At 36.3% G+C, this 20,389-nt stretch overlaps 1 protein-coding gene across 2 annotated transcripts in view; it reads left to right on the forward strand.

The window, feature by feature from the left end:
* PDCD6IP (programmed cell death 6 interacting protein) overlaps positions 1-20,389 on the forward strand; it is a 67,177-nt gene that overhangs the window by 21,207 nt on the left and 25,581 nt on the right. Inside the window, exons 5-10 of one of the 2 annotated variants that reach the window (XM_004419474.3) lie at positions 875-1,028; positions 2,153-2,253; positions 4,545-4,676; positions 12,337-12,559; positions 13,865-13,988; positions 16,865-17,042. In XM_004419474.3, the coding sequence (XP_004419531.1) occupies positions 875-1,028; positions 2,153-2,253; positions 4,545-4,676; positions 12,337-12,559; positions 13,865-13,988; positions 16,865-17,042 (912 nt within the window). The remainder of the gene's footprint in view (positions 1-874; positions 1,029-2,152; positions 2,254-4,544; positions 4,677-12,336; positions 12,560-13,864; positions 13,989-16,864; positions 17,043-20,389) is intronic. The other variant, XM_004419475.3, reaches the window with a different exon arrangement.

The raw sequence follows: 20,389 nt of genomic DNA on the forward strand, positions 1-20,389 counted from the left end.
CCACCGAGAAGCTATGTGCCCTTGGGTAAATTCTTTAACCTCTGTAGGTCTTCAGTTCCATATTTGTGAATGAGAGACTGGATCCCCTGCTGTTGTACTCTGTGATTCTGTTAGTTTACTAAGCAAGGCCAACTAATCACTCCCTGCAGATATTCTAGTTTTATGATACTTCATGACTACAGGAAACATGACGTTCACTTTAATACAGTTAACCCTGAGTCATCTCTGCGTAGCTTATCTGTTTAACCCACACCTTTTAATCCCGGATTGACATCTTCCTTTTTCCCAGGATCATTTGTTTCATAAAAGCAAAGTTATTTTAGTGTTAACCTCAGCAAAATATAATGGGAAGAAAAATCTGATGGGGAACATTTCACCGGGGAGCTCTGAAAGCCAAAGAGAAATCATTAACAATGAATAGTAATGCTGTTCCTCAGAGGACTGGGTGTCTGTATTATTTGAGGTTTCTCCTAAGTGACATGTTTTAATTATTTGAGAGAGGAATTTGGGACCAAAACGAGCATTTTAGTACGAAAAACATTTTACTAATGTTTTATCCCTGCCTCTATTCTCATTGTTAGTTTTGAGGAAGTATATCTAAAAATAAGTTTAATCAATTTGTCCTATTAATTTACTTTGTTTTTTTGTTGCAGTTTACTTTTAATCTTTGTTAAATCTCCTATTATTCTATAGAATTTTAGAAAAATACCCTTATTGTTTGTAGGTCGGATGTTTTAGATCTGTTTTGCACAGTATAAAAATTTAAATACAGTAACCGATCAACTGAGTTAACATTTGAAATAATTTTGTGTCTAACAGTAGAAAATTGCTGAGTTCCTGGATTTTAAAGAAATTCTTTTTTTCCCTCCTCTAGTTTGCTAGTGGTGCCTTTTTACATATTAAAGAGACAGTTTTATCTGCCTTAAATCGAGAGCCTACTGTGGACATATCTCCGGATACTGTTGGGACCCTCAGTCTTATTATGCTGGCACAGGCCCAAGAAGTATTTTTTTTAAAAGCCACAAGAGGTAATCCCAGTTTGTTCTCCATTTTGTTGCATGTGAAAAGAGGTGATAGGCTTTTAAAATAAGAAAGTGATTAGAATCTAATATGTTCAGTGTAGAGCTTTCTTCTTTGAACTTGACATATGGATTATTGAAAATTTTCAGCTTTCCTTTTTTGAACTTAGGGTGATACAAATGCACATTTAAGAATGAGGGTGTGTTTGAAGTCTTTTATGAAATGGATAGTTAGCTATTGTCTTAAAACAGTGAACTCCAGAAGAGTATTTATGTAGGTTTGTAATATGTCAAAAATTCATTCATTCAGCAAATATTTATTTGTGTGTCAGTCACTGTTCAATGCTCTAGATAAATGGAGTTAGCAGACAAACCAGATTCCTATTTTCAAGAAGCTTACATTTTAGTGTGGGGGAGATGATAAGAAAGAAATTAAGTAGCCAAGGTAATTTTAGAGAGAGATAATTGCTATAAAGAAAACAAGATAGATTCTGTGATAATGGCTGGTTGTCCGGCTATGGGGTAATGATGTAGGGGGAGTCATGCTAATTTTAGATTCGTTAGTCAAGAAGATTCTTTAAGAAGGTCTTCTTTAAACCAGACCTAATTGACAAGGAGCCATCTAGGCAGATGTGAATGAGGAAATAAGAACAGTTCTTTTAAGGCTTGTAAGTTAGTATGAGAGATTGGAATACGGGCTGAATGTGTAAGTGTAGAGAAATTGAAAATAAGGGAGCAGTCATCATGTGGAAGCTATACGAACAGGAATAATTTTTTCTTTTAAAATAACAGCTTATATTGAGGTAGACTTCGTATACAATAAAATTCACCCTTTTAAAGTATGCATTAGAACATTTTGGTTACCCCGAAAAGAAATCCCATACCCACTGGCTGTCACTCTGCATTCTTCTTTTCCCTCAGCTCCTGGCAATCATTAATCTATTTTCTGACTCTTTGGATTTGCCTATGGAATAATTAAGTTTTATGCAGAAGAATTGATTTCATCAGTACAGATTTTTTTTTAGACAAATGTACAAACTTGTGATCTCAATGTCTATACTGAGTTATCATGATATATCAGGTTATTTCATATTTATTTTAATTATAATGGTCAATTTAATATTTTATTCCAGATAAAATGAAAGATGCCATCATAGCTAAATTGGCTAATCAGGCTGCAGATTATTTTGGTGATGCTTTTAAACAGTGTCAATACAAAGATACTCTCCCCAAGGTCAGTTAATTGTTCTTGTAAACACTGGCTTATTTTGCATGTGGAAATATTTGGACATTTTTGTGTACAAGAAGCAAGTTGACAATTATGTTTTATTAAGACATTTGAAATTTCAGGAGAGGCATTTGAAGAATATATTTGTAGGAAGTTTTTTATTTAAGATGCATGAAAAATTCTTTTATATTTAGGGAGTGGCTTTGCCTCTACTCTTTACTAAACTTGTTTTTTCAAGCTAAAACTCTTTCTGGAAATTTTTGAAAATCTGTCTCCAATAATTTTATCAAATCAAGGCATTGTGTAGTTCTGAATCACTGGTGATTTGGTACAAGCATGAATACTTGGCATGTTGATTACTCACACTTTTAATTATTGTCCTGTTTTCTTAAAGATGAGTCTTAAAGCGCAGAAACAGACAGAAAGACAAAAGGAAAAGAAAACTTAAATTCATCCAATGCTTTGATTAGAATTAAGTTTTGCCAACAGGGATAGAAAATTGGGCGGCTATTGGACAGCCAAGGAAAACAACCATCTTAAACCACATGTCACAGGAAGTATTAATTGTTTTAATGTAAACTTTTCTGAAGTGGCATTTGAAAAGACTAGTCAGTGATGATCATTTGTAAATGACAAAGCAGATGATTAGATGAACAAGTAAATTTGGAATGGTTAAAACAGGAAACTTACAGATTGAGTGAGTGAAATGTAGTATGTTTCAACAACTCTCAGAAATGTTCAAGGAATTAGTTTCATTTGTATGATAGCATATGATATTTGCTACATGATCTTTTGTAGGGGAATTTATTGATTTATAAGTCATTCAGGAGTCTTTGTAAATTATGAAATTGCAGACAATTTTGTGGTAAAGTAAAAAAAAAGCATGTGAGTACATCAGCAGTACAATATTAGTTTAGTCAGAAAATGAACAATAAGGAATTAATGTAAAGATTCCTGGAGATTTAAAATATGCCAAGAGATCAGTAGAGATTTGCCCAGGCCTCTTGGGTACAATAGAGTTACTCTTAAAAAGACACTTGGGATCTCCTCTCACCTTTTTTTCATCTGAAAGACCTCACGTTCAGCTGCACAGTGTACTGTTACATCCTGTTGGGCCATTAGTTCAGTCCTGTCATGGAGAGAAGAATGTCACCTACAAAGACTTGGAAACTACTTCTGCAGCATTCCTGGTATTCCTTGAAAATCTCCTGTTTTAATACCAAGTTGCTCCAGCCTTACCTTGAGAACTGGCATGGGTGCAGTTTGAGATTTAGATGTCTTTTATTTTTGCCTTTTTACTAATAAAGCTCATAAGGTATTTTCATATTCTAGTTATAAAACTGGAATATCTGCAAGTAGTGATCCAGGAAGCTAGGAAATTATTCACTGGGAGACAGGAAAGCACACAAGGTAGTAATTCAGTTTTTGATTTTCTAATTTTTTTGTCTAGACAGTGATTGTCTAGTGTATTTCTTGGATTTTGTATGGCATGTGCATCCTAAAAACAGTGAGGTTGCAGGCTAGGATTTGACATTTTGGAACAGCGTCTACCAGTATAACTGCTTGTCTGGTTCATGTTTTTTGGATCTTTTAAAATTAATTTTGACTGGAATTTTTTCCAAAGCAAATTAGGGCAAAATAACACTTTATCATATTAGTCATTAACTTAGTACATTTGTCTGTTTGCTATGTGTTTTTGAGTATATGATACTGAAATGTTAGTGTTTGTATGATACTAAATAATTTTTATATGGCTAAAAATCATCTTTATTAAAAAGTCTCTTAGGATATGAATTTAAGTGGGAACTTACTTTACTGTCTTTTGTCTTTTAAACGTGATGAAACAGTCAGCTATAGAGCAATTTCATTAGTATATGTGAGTAATGGTGGTTTAGTTAACTCTAAGGGCTGGGTAAGGGCTCATACGAAAGCTTCTAAAGCCCTGTGCTTGGTCTTCCTCTGTCAGTGCCCATTCTACTTCTCTTCTAATGCATGCTTTCCTTTCTTCTTTGTAAACAAAATGTTGACTTCATGGCTCGATTAAAGAGAATTGTAAAAACTTAAATTGGCTTCACTTAAGAGTTTAAAAAAAGCCTTAATTTTAATTCGAAGAAAAAGATTGAATTAATTGAATCCAATCCGTGCAAAAGCATGTGGTCTTCTCTGTTTACACCTAATGACTAACCTATCTCTAAACCATTAATGGAGTGATTCTAATTTCTGTCTCCTTTTCCTTTTTCTTCCTGCATCCCATGTTGTCTGTGGTGGTTTGTGTGGTTGGACTCCCCCCTGGTCAGTATTTTTATTTCCAGGAGGTGTTCCCTGTCTTGGCTGCAAAGCACTGTATCATGCAGGCCAATGCTGAGTACCACCAGTCTATCCTGGCAAAACAGCAGAAGAAATTTGGGGAAGAGATTGCAAGGTTACAGGTGAGTCTCTTGGAAATAAATATTTAAGTAACTGGATCTCCTTTGTTTTCTTAGTGAGAGTCATAAAGTGAATTTTGCTTAGTTTGCTCATAAAAACCTTTCCTCTTGTTGCCCTGTATCAACAGTGACAAATGATTGTTTTTATGTTTAGGCTTTACCTACTGAGTGCTTTTTGCAGTTTCATATTTTATCTAAAAACATTCATGCAAAATCTGCATTCAGTTCTCTTTTATTTATCTATGTTTTGTTTTGAAATAAAATATTCTAAATTAATTGCCATGTTCCAGAAAGAATGTGCAGTGCTTAACTTAACGAAGACTTAGCTTTGGTCTAAATTGGGGCACATAATTTCACAGCTTGAGAAGGACAATGGTAATATATATAAATAGATCTTGTAAGCAGCAGAGTACCTTCTGTGCAGTTGTGTCCATACTGTTGGCATTGAGGTGGTCAAAAACTTGCTGTGACATCTGGGGCAACTTCGCAGCAGGGAGAAGGGCTGTTGATACGAGTTGTTTGTATTTTGAGTATTGGTAAGCGGAGGCTAGAAAGAGGACTGTTAAGAAAATTAAAATATGGACTGGATGTTAGAAAATACTATGCAAATATCATTTAGGAAGTTCAGATTAATTAGTCTTTTCATGAGAAAAGAAACCCAAATCTTATAAAAAATAAGATATATGCTTGTATTATATTCCACACTGACAAAATCAGAGCAAGCCATACTTTTTCATAAAACCCTGATTATCAAACATATCTCATTTGTCCAGGAATTTGGTTTGATTACAGTAACATAGATTCTTATATAAAAATGCTTCTGAGAGGAGTTTCTGTGGGAAAGACTTTTCACGCTAGCATATTTAAAGTATTAGCAGTTTAGTTTATTTTCTGGGAATTCTGGGACTATTAGATTGAAGTAAGCCCTTTTGGTCTCGATAAATCAGTCAGAGAAGAGCTTCTTTTGAAATTTTAATCTAATTTTTAAAATTGCCTCTGGAAAAAGGAAGCTATTTCAAACTCACACAATGAGAGAGAAAGACTTTTTTAAGTTATAGACATGAGAGTTTATAGCGTCAGTTTTACAGCTTTAGCCATAGGTCAAAAGTCAACACAGAACACGAACACCAATTCGTATCTCAAAGGGCTGTTGCTTTTTCCAGTAGGCATGAGATTTTTTTTTTTACTTGATTTGAGCTCAGAAATAGGCAAACCGAACAAACAGACAAAAACAGATGACCAAGAAATCATATTCTCAGTAGTCTTTCATTCAGTAGAGTACCCGATGAATTTGATAGAGATCATTCAGTGGTCACACCATTAAACCAGCTTTCCAATCATTCCTGTCAGCAGTGGGAAAAAACTTATTGGTCATGAGCAAACCAGAAACAGAAACAAAATCATAGGGTCAGGAAAATCAAAACAATAGGTAAAATAGCAGCAAAGGTAAAATTACTGATTGGGATTCACTTCTGGAGCCAAGAAAAATTGTACCTGGCCTTATACAGCTCATGAGGTGCACTTGGTGGACAATGTGGTTTATTTGGCTCCAGAAAGGTAGGTCCACTTGATCTTCTTGGTGGAATCTCTGAAGCTGCCAAAGTACAATTTTCAAAAAGTCAAAAATATGTAGATGTAAAAATGTGATTCATATGGAATGTCAGAGATTTGTTTAATTCATTAATGAGGGACTTAGTAAGATGGTAAAACTGATTTTATGAAACTATTGTTTGTTTTCTTGGATATGATAGTAGCTCGTAGGTATTAAGGAGATTGTCCTTATTAGTAGATATTTGCTGAGGTATTTAGGGATGAAGGGTCCTGACATCTGAATTTTAGTTTCATATGGTTTTGCAAAAAAAAAAAACCACAAAGGTACATGTATATGTGTATATATGAGAAAGAGAGATAAAGCAAATATGGCAGATGGGTAACAATTGTTGAGCCTAGGTAGAGGGTCTGTTGTTACTCATTGTTCTAGTCTTTCAGTTTTTCTCTGGGTTTGAAAATTTCTAAAATAAAAATTGGGAAAAATAGGTATATATAAAGGTATACACTTCAACCCATCTCTATACCTTTTCCTTTCTATCCTCTTCCCTTCATCCTTTTTTCTCACTGCCCCAGAGGTAATTTTCATTAGTTTCTTGTTTAATCCTTTCAATGTTTTTTTCCTTTGAAATACAAGCCAATATATAGCACACACAAACAATGCACATTCTTAACTCTTCCCATTCTTACATAAGAGGTAGTATGCTATATACAGTGTTGTATATCTTGCTTTTCTTATATAAAAACATATCCTGAAGATCTCTCCATTTTAATATAGCAATAGAGAGACTTTCCTCATTTTTCTTTAGAGCTGCATTACACTTCATTGTATAAACCATAGTTTATTGCTGTCCCCTATTGCTGGATACTTGTGTGTTTCCAAGATTTGCTATTACAGGCAATACTGCAGTGAATAATTATATATGCATGGCGTTTTGTATTTTAGCAGGTATGTTAGCCTGGGCTTCCATAAGAAAATACCATAGACGGGGTGGTTTAAACAACAGAAATTTATTTTCTTATAGATCGGGAGGTTGAAAGTCTGAGATCAGGGTGTCAGCATGATCAGATTCTGGTGAGAGCTCTTTTCCTGGCCTGCACACTGCTGCCTGGCTTCTTGCTGTGTCCTTACATGGTGGGAGGAGAGAGAGCAAGCTCTCTGGTGCCTCTTCTAAGGGTGCTAATCCCAAACCTCATCCAAACATAATCTTCCAAAGGCCTTGTCTCCAAGTACCATCACTTTGGGGCTTAGAGCATCAATAAAAATTTTAGGGGGACACAGTTCAGTCCATAGCAGCCCATTTATCTTAAATTCCTAGAAATGGGATTGCTGATAGCAAAGTATAATATATATGTAATTTATTATATATTATACTTGGATCTTTAATCCACTTGGAGTTTATCCTGATATGTGATATGAAGTATGGATCTAATTTTTATTTTTCCAAATGGCTACCCAGTTGTCCCCAACCCATTTATTAGAATGACTCTTTACCCCACTGATTTGAGAGTCTGACTTTATCACATCCTAAATTAGTCTTATATATTTGGGTCTATTTCTGAACTTTTTATTCTGTTTCATTGGCCTCTTTATCTGTTCATGCTCCAGTTCCATACCATTTTAGTCATTGACACTTTAGAATGTTTTAATGCCCAGTAGGTATTGTCATCTCTCATTTTCTGAATTTTCATGATTGTTCTTGCTTTATTCTTCTATATGAATTGTATTTTATTTAAATATTTACTATAGAAAACTTCAAACATATATATAAAAATATGAATCATCAAGTATCCATTACTCAGCTTTAGCGATTATCAGTATTTTGCTATTTGTGTTTCATCTATTTCCTCTTCCCCTCTTATTTTTTTGGAATATTTTACAGCTATCTCACATATCATTTCATCCCTAAGTACTTTAGTATGTATCTCTAATAGATAAGGCTAAAAAAAATTAAAACCACGATGTCATCTCATTTAGCAAAATTAATACTAATTAATATGAATTAATAATTAATACTAGTAACCTAACGTTATCCAAACCTGGTTTAGTTTTCCCTGATTTTTTCTAAAGTCTGTTTGCAGTTGGTGTTCAAGTCAGGGATCCATACAGGGTCCTCACATTGCATTTGGTTGATATCTCTTATAAATCTTTAATTTGTAGTGACCTCCCCCCTCCCCACATGCTGTGTTGAATTTTCCTCACTTTTTCTTGTTTTGTGTGTTTCTTACAATGATTTCTGTGATGTCTGTTATCCCTTTCTTGTTCCTCGAATAAATATTCCAGTCTTTCTTTTCTTAAGTGATTTCGTATTTTCTTCACTTTCTTTCCTGAGTTCTGTCAGCTCCTGTTTCACATTCTCTTGCTACCTGGCTGTCACCCACTGTTGTCTGGGCCATCTGGTCCTCTATTCATATTTTGTGTTCTTTCGATACTGTCAACTAATAAGAGGCACAAACTGCAAAAGAAGCAAAAAGTTTATTGGGGTCTCAAGAATTGCAATTTGGGAGTCACAGATTCAAGTAGAAACCCAAAATGTGTTCCGAGGAAGACAGAGGAGGCAGGGGTTTATAAAAGCAAAGGACACAGGCCACAGAGGTTTACGTTGAACAGCTGATGATTGGTTCTGGCGTGAGGTGAGCTGGCTTGTCAGTACGTATTTGGTCCTTGGGTTGTATCTAGGCAGATTGTCCGTTCTTGGAATGAGGAATGCTTCAAAATGTGACCTCTGGTGTCAAGTAAAGTTCAGAAGTTCACTTAACATTTGGTGGATGTGGTGAGTGTGCGTAAGCCCCACTTGCTTAACGGCCCTCCAGCTCCACTTTGGAATCCTTGATGTATGTTACTCCACTTTGTTATTGCTGTCCATGTTACTGTGATTGTGTCCTTAAGTTTTTGAGTTATTTTAGTTTTTTTAGTGTGCTGTTTTCATCTGCTTTGTGGCAGTATTTATTTGGTGAATTTTCATTATCTATTGGAAAGTTACACTGCTCATTTTCATCCTTTTCCTAGTGGTTTCTTTGTGTTGAGGCAGATGAGATGCCTTTTCAGTTACTCGTGTTTGATTGAGTTTGATTTTAGTGGAGGAATAGCAAGGGGTTCCTGGGTGAGGGAATGGGCCCAGGGAGCTTTCCAGGCCTCATTGTGTGAGGGCTCCCTCCACAGCTTCACTTCTCTGGCTCTCAGAGCCTAGCCTGGTTTAGGAAGGATTCCACTTCTGTACCTGTGTTTCTCTGAATTCCTCACAGCCTTTGCTTTTCAAAGGGATGCATCTACTTTTAGAGTTTGTATTTTGTTGATGTTTTCTGGATGCTCACTCCCCGTCATCTTTCTCCTCTTTTTTCAGTCCTCTTTTCTGCTTCCCCACCATTCCCGCCCTCGTAATTAATCTGCCTCTTGCTCTCAGCCGCTTCCTCTTGGGATGAGGCTCCTCAGCACTCCATTTTCCTGTGACACCCCTTAGTGGCTCGACATCTGACATCTCGGGTTTGGCTTGGCTTTATCATTAGCTAGCAGTTGGTACCTCATTCCATTTCATTGTTTTCAGATTTGCTTAAAGCATTTCCACTCAGGATGGAGCCCATAGCAGTCCCCTTTCTCTCCTGGTGTATTCAGCATATCTTAGGGTTCTAGTACCAGTTTTGCTATTTGGGGGAGTGTTGGACCGTATTTACAAATCAAATTTGATTTACAAATTTAAAAAGTGATTTAAATTTGTGCATTTTCCATCTCCTAGTTTACACTGAAGATGTAGGTTTTGTTTGTTTTGGTTATCCTTGTTGCCCTCTGTTGGTTTGTATTGATCTTGCATATATCTTTAAAATTTACTCCTGGATGTTTTGTCTTCTGTTGCTAGTAACTGGATTTATTTCTTTTGTTATCTCTTCAAATTGGTGGTGGTTTATGTGTATTTGCTTTATTGATTTTGTATCTAAGTTACCTCTCTCATTATTTAGAATAGTTTAGTTGATTTTCTTGGGTTTTCCTGGTATACAAACACATCACCTGTAAGTAATTCTTTCCTTTTCTTTTCTAAATTTTATACCTCTAATTTCATCCTTTTGTCTAGTTGTTTTGACATGTTCTATGGTCATGGTGATACTGGTTATCTTTGTTTTATTTCGATTCTAGGAATGTATCTTATAATTTTTGTGCTATGCATGGTATCAGCTTTGGGGGTTAAGATTTTATCATGTTAAGGAACTGGATATCTATTTCTGTTTTACTAAGATTTTTAAAAAATATCAAGAATGAATATTGAATTTTTTTTTTTTTTTTTTTTTTTGGTGAGGAAGACTGGCCCTGAGCTAACATCTGTTGCCAATCCTCCTCTTTTTGCTTGAGGAAGATTGGCCCTGAGCTAACATTTGTGCCAGTCTTCCTCTATTTTGTATGTGGGTTGCTGCCACAACATGGCTTGTTGAGTAGGTGTAGGTCTGCACCTGGGACCCGAACCCTCGAACCCCTGGCCGCCAAAGTGGAACACGTGTGCTCAACCACTACACTGCCGGCCTGTGAATATTGAATTTTATCAAATGTTTTTTCAGTATCTATGGAGATAATTTGATTTTTTTAAACTTAAATCTGTTATTTGGAGAATTACATAAGAAGGTTTTTTAATATTAAACCATTCTTGTATTCCTATAATTTTGGTGTTTTTGACTTGCTGTATCTCCTTATGTGGTCACTTTATATAGATGTTCTCTCTATGGATGAGAATATTATGTATTCTCTAATTGTGGAGTCCAGGATTCTTCATGTCTAGTAAATCAAACTCATTAATTGTGTTATTCAAATATTCTTTAGTCTTACACATTTTTTGTTTACTTGGTCTAGTCATTGCTAGATGGGAGTGTTAAAATCTTCCACTCTGATTTCTCATTGTAATTGTTTATGTAGATAGAGACTATTAAATGCAAAATTTGTTTTATAGCTTTCTGGCAAATTGGCAAATGTTAAACATTATGTACTGAATTTATTCCTAATAATGCTTTTGGCTTTTTAATCTGATGTTACTATACCTACTACTGCCTAAGTACTGTAATGTAAGCCCTAAATTTATGTGAGGCATATGCTCATCTTATGCATTATAAGGGCAAACATTTTTTTAAAAAAAAATTCCTATTGACGATGAGGTAACATGCCTCTTTGTTGACTTCCTATGTTGCTGGATAGTTTTTTCCTGATCTATCCTTTCACTATGGGTGTAGCTCTTTGAGGTTCCTGCCTTCATACGAGGAGGTGAAGGGGTTGTGTCTCAGTTCTCTGTCTTATATAATTTCAAGACACCTGTCTCAGATCTCTGAGAGGGCTTTTAATGCATTTTTTTTTTTTTTTGAGGAAGATTAGCCCTGAGCTAACATCTGTCTCCAATCCTCCTCTTTTTGCTGAGGAAGACTGGCCCAGGGCTAACATCCGTGTCCATCTTCCTCCACTTTTTATGGGATGCCGCCACAGCATGGCTTGACAAGTGGTGTGTTGGTGCGTGTCCGGTATCTGAACCCTGGGCTGCTGCAGTGGAGCACTCGCACTTAACCGCTATGCCACGGGGCCGGCCCCTTTTAATGTATTTTAATTGCTGGTCCTTTGGGTTACAGAAATACTTGACAGGGCCGGCCCCGTGGCTTAGCGGTTAAGTGCGCGCGCTCTGCTGCTGGCGGCCCGGGTTTGGATACCGGGTGCGCACAGACGCGCCACTTCTCCGGCCATGCTGGGGCCGCGTCCCACATACAGCAACTAGAAGGCTGTGCAACTATGACATACAACTATCTACTGGGGCTTTGGGGGGAAAATAAATAAATAAATAAATAAAATCTTAAAAAAAAAAAAAAAAAAAAAGAAATACTTGACAGCTAGCCTTCCTCAGTGTCAATTTATACTTATTGGCCCATGGTTTTCTTTTACTTTCTTGGTAATTTACCCATGTGTTTAAAGAGATGTCTGCTAGGTAATATTCTTCATTTTTGGTGTTTTAGTATTTTGTGATGGGAGGATTTCTACGTTATTCTGTAGCCCACATTGCTGGAAATGCAGATCCTTAAAGATTTTTTAAAAAAAGCAATGCTTGGATGCTTTGTTGGAAAAAAGAAAGAAAACTTTTTTTTTTAAACATTTTAGCACGCAGCAGAATTGATTAAAACAGTGGCATCTCGCTATGATGAATATGTTAATGTGAAGGAATTTTCTGACAAAATCAACCGTGCCCTTACTGCAGCAAAGAAAGACAATGACTTCATTTATCATGATCGAGTTCCAGACCTTAAAGATCTAGACCCTATTGGCAAAGCCACACTTGTGAAATCTACCCCAGTCAATGTGCCCATCAGCCAGAAATTCACTGGTATGTCATTTCAGATGCTCTTTAATCTTACTCATCTTTTCTCCAGTTTAATCTGTTTTTTGTAGCTAAAACCACACAATTGCTATTGTATGCTTTGAAGATAATTTGTATTCGTGTTGTTCAAAATGAATATGAGAATAAAAAGTGTGTTGTATCTATAGTGAAATTTTAAGATGGAAGGTAAATAGTAATGAGGCATATGTAAAGTATACAACAAAGTCAGAAAATTTGAAACTGTTTGAGTAATGATAAAGACTTTAAACAGGCACTTATCATTTTATTAATGTTTGTTATATTGTTTAAGATTCTACCATTAAAAATAAGCATACATAAATATGACTTTAAACATATGAACTTCTGGAGTCATGGTTGTATCAAATAAATAAATGTTATAACATCCTTGGATTTTGTAGATACATGCAATGTGTGGTAGCCTCTAGCTGAGATCCCAAGGATAATATTCTAAGTTATTGAGAAAGGGTGATTATTTTACTTATTTCTATTTAGAAAACACAAAGTGTTTACCATGTGCTGGGGCTCTTTTAAGCACTCTACAAATATAAGCTCATTTATTTCTCACAACAACTACATGAGATAGGTAGTATTATTATCCCCATTTGACTGATGAAGATACTGATGCACAGAGTGGTTAACTAGTTTGCCTAAGATTGCAGAGCTAGGAACTGGTGGAGGTGGAAATTGAACCATGGCACTGTTGCTCTCTCAGTCAGTTTAATCAACAAATGAGCAGTGTTTTCTTATGTATAAATCTTCACCAAAGATCCCTTAAACTCAATGACAAACACATCTTAAAAGTTAAGAAAATTAAATTAAAAGAAAAAGCCTTCATTGTCACTGTTCATGAATATAGTGATCTAAAAATTCTCTTCATCATTGTACTTTCAATAGTGATTTAGTTTTGATCTTTAATTTAAATATTTGTAGACTCTTTTTTTTTTGGTGAGGAAGATCAGCCCTGTGCTAACATCTGCCAACCCTCCTCTTTTTTTTTTTGCTGAGGAAGACTGGCCCTGGGCTAACATAAGTGCCCATCTTCCTCCACTTTATATGGGATGCCGCTACAGCATGGCTTGCCCAGCGGTGCGTTGGTGTACGCCCGGGATCCGAACCAGCAAACCCCAGGCCACCGCAGTGGAGCACGCACACTTAACTGCTTATGCCACCGGGCCGGCCCCAATATTTGTAGACTTTTTTTGTGAAGATTGGAAAGGAAATATGGACAGTCACTTTATAGTTGGAGTTTTCATGTTAAAATTTTGTTGAAATTTTCATTCCTAACTTTAGATCTGTTTGAGAAGATGGTTCCTGTGTCAGTGCAGCAGGCTTTGGCTGCCTATAATCAGAGGAAAGCTGATTTAGTTAACAGATCAATTGCTCAAATGAGAGAAGCCACCACTTTGGCAAATGGGTAGGTAGAGCTTAACTTTGATAAATTTCTCTAAAGTTTTAATGTTTTCTGTTTGATTGTTCTTTAACTAAATAGTTTATGAACAATTTTAGTTTTCTGAGCTTGGAGTTGAATGTCAAAGATACGTGAAATAGCAAATATAGAGGCGCGCACGCACACACACACACACACACACACACACACATTTTTTGGGGACATTATATTTACTCAGCCTTAGCAAATATATTATAGTTGGAAGAAATTTAATTACTGAAACAAAGTGAAAATATTTGACCACTAATTTGTATTTCAAGGATTATTTGAGGGAAATGAGAACTAGAAATGAACTTTTTAAGTTAAGATACATAGTACATTTGGTATCCTGAACCGATTTTTGTTTCTGATGGGTTGAAGACTAAGAAAATAATTCATTGGTTGTTAAAATATCTTAAGTATAATTTTCACACAATAAAATACCCCATTTTAAATGTATAGTTTGATTCTTTTTAATAAATGTGTGTACCCATGTAACCACCAGCACCACGATCAGGATAGAGAACATTTTTCCATCATTCTAAAAAACTCCCTCATGCCTCTTTCCCTTCAATCCCTCCTCTCTTGGCCCCTAGCCACTATTGATCTACTCCCTGTCACTATAGGTTAGCTTTACTCTTTATACAATTTAATATAAATGTAACCATTATAGCATGTACAATGTATACATTACAGTATATGGTACATTACAGTATATGGTACATTACAGTATATGGTACATTACAGTATTGCTACAGTGTATACAGTATGGGGTACTTAAGTTTGTACAGCATGTGCAGCATATTCTCAATGTATTGGGCTTCTTTGACTTAATGTGATGTTTTTGAGATTCATCTATGTTGTGTGTATAAGTTTGATCCCGTTTTTTTTGTTGATGAAGATTGGCCCTGAGCTAACATCTGTTGCTAATCCTCCTCTTTTTGCTTGAGGAAGATTGTTGCTGAGCTAACATCTGTGCCAGTCTTCCTCTGTGTTGTATGTGGGATGCCTTGGCTTGATGAGTGGTGTGTAGGTCTATGCCCAGGATCCCAATTTGTGAACTCTGGCCCACTGAAGTGGAATGTGTGAACTTAACCATTATGCCACCGGGCTGGCCCCCTGATCCTTTTTCTTTCTTTCTTTCTTTTTTTTTTTTTTTTTTTTGGTGGGGAAGACTAGCCCTGAGCTAACATCCATTATCAGTCCTCCTCTTTTTTGCTGAGGAAGATTGGCCTTAGGCTAACATCCATGCCCATCTTCCTCTACTTTATATATGGGATGCTTGCCACAGCATTGCTTGATAAGTGGTGCATAGGTCTGCGCCCGGGATCCGAACCTGTGAACCCCAGGCCACCGAAGTGGAGTGTGCGAACTTAACCACTACGCCACCAGGCCGGCCCCCCCAATCCTATTTCTTAATGAGCAGTATTCCATATTATGGTCAAATAGCAGTTTGTTAATTCTTTCACCTGTTGGTGGACATTTCAGTTGGTATGAACACTGATTTACAAATATTTGTCTGGACATGTTTTATTTCTCTTGGGTAAATACCTAGTATTAGAATTGTTGAGTTGTATGGTTAGTGTATGTTTAACTTCATACAAGATGGCCAGATTGTTTTCTTTTTTTTTTTTGTTTTGTTTTGTTTTGTGAGGAAGATCAGCCCTGAGCTAACATCTGTTGCCAATCCTCCTCTTTTTGCTGAGGAAGACTGGCCCTGAGCTAACATCCATGCCCATCTTCCTCCACTTTATGTGGGACGCCGCCATAGCATGGCCTGACAAGCAGTATTTTGGGTGCGCGCCTGGGATCTGAACCCGGGCCGCCAGCAGTGGAGTGTGCGTACTCAACTGCTACGCCACGGGGCAGGCCCCCAGGTTGTTTTCCAAGGTGGTGGTTCCAGTTTATGTTCCTTCCTGCACTGTTTGAGAAATGCAGTTGCTCTGCATCCTCATCAGCACTTAGTATTGTTAGTCTTTCTAATTTTAGCCATTTTAGTCTATGTCTAGCAGTATCTTGTTGTGGTTTAATTTGCATTCCCCTAACTAGTAACGATGTTGAATAACTCTTGATGTGCTTATCAGACATTTATACATCTTTTGTGAAGTATCTGTTTAAATCTTTTGCTCATTTATTAAAATTGATTTTTTCTCATTAATCTTTAAAGAGTTCTTTACGTATTTTAGAGGCACATCCTTTGTCAGCTACATGAAATTGAGAATATTTTTTCCTAGTTTGATTTGCTTTTTCGTGTTTTTAATTTTGACGAATGCATGGATTTTGACCTCGTTTTGCTTTTTCTGGCAAGAAAGCAATGTAAGTTTACTCTAACATCCCTTCCATTACGTAATGAAATAACAGAGTAATTGTTACTGTGCCACAAAACTGAGAAGAGATGAAGATTCTGTAATTAGTACCTAGGTCAACTATGTTCTCTTGGCCTTATGCCTAGATGATAGGAAATTATAACTATTTTGTATATTGTTTCTGATTTGTCAGTGACATTATAACAATCAGGAGTGTGATAAAAGATTGCATTTAAGATAGATGTTTTGACTTTTAATTACTTAGACTAAAAGAAGTTAAGTTTGAGCTGGGAGCCAAAGGTATCTAGTATATTTCAATGTATACTTCTTTTTGGCTTTTAATTATGCGCAGTGAACTTAATTCTTTAATGATTTTGTCTTAATTTTATCAACCGCTGATTTTTCTGTTTTTACCTTTGTCTTTGCTTTATTTTTCCATTGATGGGGCTTCTCTACTTTTTTGGGGTGCTAACTCCATTGCTGTTGATTTGGATATAGGAGATTAATGTTTTAAAGGTGGTTTAGACCTCTAGATGACATAGTATCTTATTTTTTCAGGGTGTTAGCTTCCCTTAATCTTCCAGCAGCAATTGAAGATGTGTCTGGAGACACTGTACCTCAGTCTATATTGACTAAGTCCGCATCTGTGGTTGAACAGGGTGGTATCCAGACTGTTGATCAGTTGATCAAAGAGCTACCTGAACTACTACAAAGAAATAGAGAAATCCTAGATGAGGTATGTTTTAAGAGATCTGCTTTTCAAGTAAAAACTCTTCAACCCCTTGGTGTCCAGCAGGGCTTAGGACTGGAGGCTTCCTCCTATTGGGTTTCACAGGGTAGACATCTTGGTGAATTTACTGCCCTTCAGCCTCACATGTGAGAATGTGTTCATACATATCTTAAGGGTATATAAATGTACATTATTGAAACTGATGTGACCACTGTATAAAACGAGTATACTGTGAGAAATATCCATCAACAAACTGTTCAAAGTCTTCATAGTTAATAATTTCTATGAAAGATTGTGTTTCTTGGTAACCATGGAATCAGACTAAGCAAGTTAGGCCATCCCATGTTTTATAAACCCACTGCATCCATCTTTCAGTAGAGAAGGCATTTTGTCAATAGGAATGGAATGCTCAAGTTTTTTGGCTAAAGCCAACTGTTTGCCAATGTTATTCTCCTTTTATTGCACCTTCACCTCTTTCCCCTAATTGATACATTTCTTTTTTTAGCTGTAAATGTAGTCAAACTGGTTATATTGGCTTTTGTCAGTTTAGGAGTCACATTTCTTTTAGGTGACTTCTGTTATCAATGCTTTAATCCATGATGTTTTGATTTTTCAGTTAACTTTCAGAAGATACTGTTTATATCATTTCCAAGCACTTTGGGGCAGGGTTAAAGAACTTAAATATTTATGACGGTGTGAACCTTGGGGATGCGAATATTTACCTCCCAATGTTATTTAAAGGATTAGCTAAAGTAAAACATTGAAATGCCTAGCCTGTGGGACACATAGTATGTGCTTAATAAATTATAGCTGTTGTTACTATTACATTATTAATTATAATAATTTTTATGATGATGATGGTAGTAGTGGTAGTTATTCACCTTTCAGTGCAGATCAGCTATTGAAAAAGGTTAGGAAACTTAAATGGAAACTTACTGCAGGGGGCCGGCCCCGTGGCTTAGCGGTTAAGTGCGCGCGCTCCGCTACTGGCGGCCCGGCTTCGGATTCCGGGTGCGCACCGACGCACCGCTTGTCTGGCCATGCTGAGGCGGTGTCCCACATACAGCAACCAGAAGGATGTGCGGCTATGACATACAACTATCTACTGGGGCTTTGGGGAGAAAAAGGGAGAAAAAAAAAAGAAACTTACTGCATTATGGGCCTGGGAAATCTGATTCATGAGGGGCTCTACATTAATTATACAATCAACATTATCAACTTTACCTATGTAGATGTAGTCAATAATCAGAAAAACTAAAGCAAACAGAATTGGTGTTACATAGTTCAGTACCAAAGCCTTGCTATGCTGAGCTTGTTAGAAATGCAGAATCTCAAACCCCACCCCAGACCTACAGAATTAGGATCTGCATTTAATAAGATCCCAGGGAGATTTTTGTGTACATTAAAATTTGACAAACACTGCTCTTAAGGTCATAGACTTTATTCATGAGAATACCTTATAGTCCTTTAAAATTTGTTGATCTGTGGGTCAAACAAGGTTGTTATCTGGTGTTGCAGTTGAAAGGACATTAGAACAGTAGACAGACATAGGGAGAAAAAGGTGGAGAATTCTGTTGAAGATTGCACGTAAGTGAAAGCAGCAAGAAGTAATCAATCGTATGATAGTGAGGGAAAAGACAAACACTGGACAATGCAGGAGGCGTAGCAAGTCAAATGGAAAGCAGTCTGGGGCATTTAGTAAGTAGATGTTGTAGTAATAAATCATTATTTAATATTTTATAGTTTACACATAATTCAGTGGTTAAGGTTTCAGAATGTGGAGTTATGTTTGGGCTTGATTCCCAATTCTTACTCCTAGCTGTCACCTTGGGCAAATTACTTAACATCTTTACGTCTCAGTTTACTCATCCAAGAAGTGGGGATAATAGTATTTAGCACATAAGATAGTTGTGAAGTGGGATCATACATGTGCTTACTACTTAATAGTTATTTAAATATTGATATTACTATATTTCCTTGATTTTAAGATGTCATTGATTGGAAGATGCGTATTTGATTTTGAAATAAGTTTTCTGGAAAAAGAACGTTGCCTAATGAAATAACTATATAAATTGTGGGGAACATCTTCATTAGAAATATGTGAAAAAAGCTCATCTTATAATTACGGAATTACTGGCATTATTAGTGCGTATGATGTCTGTTGTCTGCTTGTCTTAATAGGGGTACTTCTATCGATCTTATTTGATGTTTCTAACAGCTGTGTGATTTCGAGTCACTATCATTCTGTCACTTGTACTTGGAGAGTCTCATTTTAAGTAAGTTGTAAGTTGTGAAGTAAGTAGGTTGTGAAGCTGATACACTGAGTGTTCCTCTCTCAGGTAGCTTTTAGGAATTTAGTTTTAGTCTTGATTTTCAGAAATTTTGAAGTGTCCACTAATTTAGTAGATAATAAATTTATCCTGCTTGGGACCTCTTGGGCCCTTTCAATCTTGGATCCCTGTCCGTGGGTTCTGTTTCTTCAGTTACTCCTTTTTCTCCATTCTCTCGTAATGAATTCTTGATGGTGGTGCTTCTGGATCAGTTCTTCATATCTCTTAACATTTCTTTTACTTTTTCTCTTTGTGCTCTTGTTGTTCTTTCTGGGAGACTTTCTCACGCCAGCCTTCCAGCTCATTAATTGGCTGTTTGCTGTGTCTTCAGCCATTCTACTGAGTTGTTTTTTTTTTTAATTTCATTGATATTTTTTATTTCCAAGATATCTAATTGGTTCTTTTAAAAAATCACCTATATTTATCTCACAACTGCATGTGTGTTTTATTTTGAGGTAAAAGTCACAGAACATAAGATTCATCATTTTAACCTCTTTAAAGTGTACAATTCAGTGGCTTTTAGTACATTCACAGTTTTGTGTGAGCATCCACACTATCTAATTTCAGAACATTTTCATCACCCCCAAAAGAACCTCATTAGCAGTCATTCCTCATTCTCCCCTTCTCCCTGTTTTTGGCAACCACTAATCTGAATTCTGTGTCTGTAGATTTGCTTATTCTGGACATTTCGTATAAACAGTGTGTGGTCTTTTGAGTTTGCCTTCTTTCACTTAGTATATTTTCAAAATTCATCAAGTTCATGTCAGTACTTCATTTCTTTTTATGGCTGAATTCCATTGTGTGGATGTACCACATTTTGTTTGTCTGTTATCAGTGATAGATATTTGGGATGTTTCTACTTTTTGGTTATTCTGAATAAGCTGCTATTTGTGAAGAAGTTTTTTTGAGCACTGTTTTTAGTTTTGTTGGGTATATATGTAGGAGTGGAGTTGCTGAGTCATACAGTAGTTCTGTTTAACTTTTTGAAGAATGGACAAACTGTTTTCCAGAGCAGGTGCACCA

The sequence above is a fragment of the Ceratotherium simum genome, chromosome 5 (assembly GCF_057802395.1).
Source record: "Ceratotherium simum simum isolate JZ-2026a chromosome 5, ASM5780239v1, whole genome shotgun sequence".
In the NCBI taxonomy this organism is placed as follows: domain Eukaryota; kingdom Metazoa; phylum Chordata; class Mammalia; order Perissodactyla; family Rhinocerotidae; genus Ceratotherium; species Ceratotherium simum.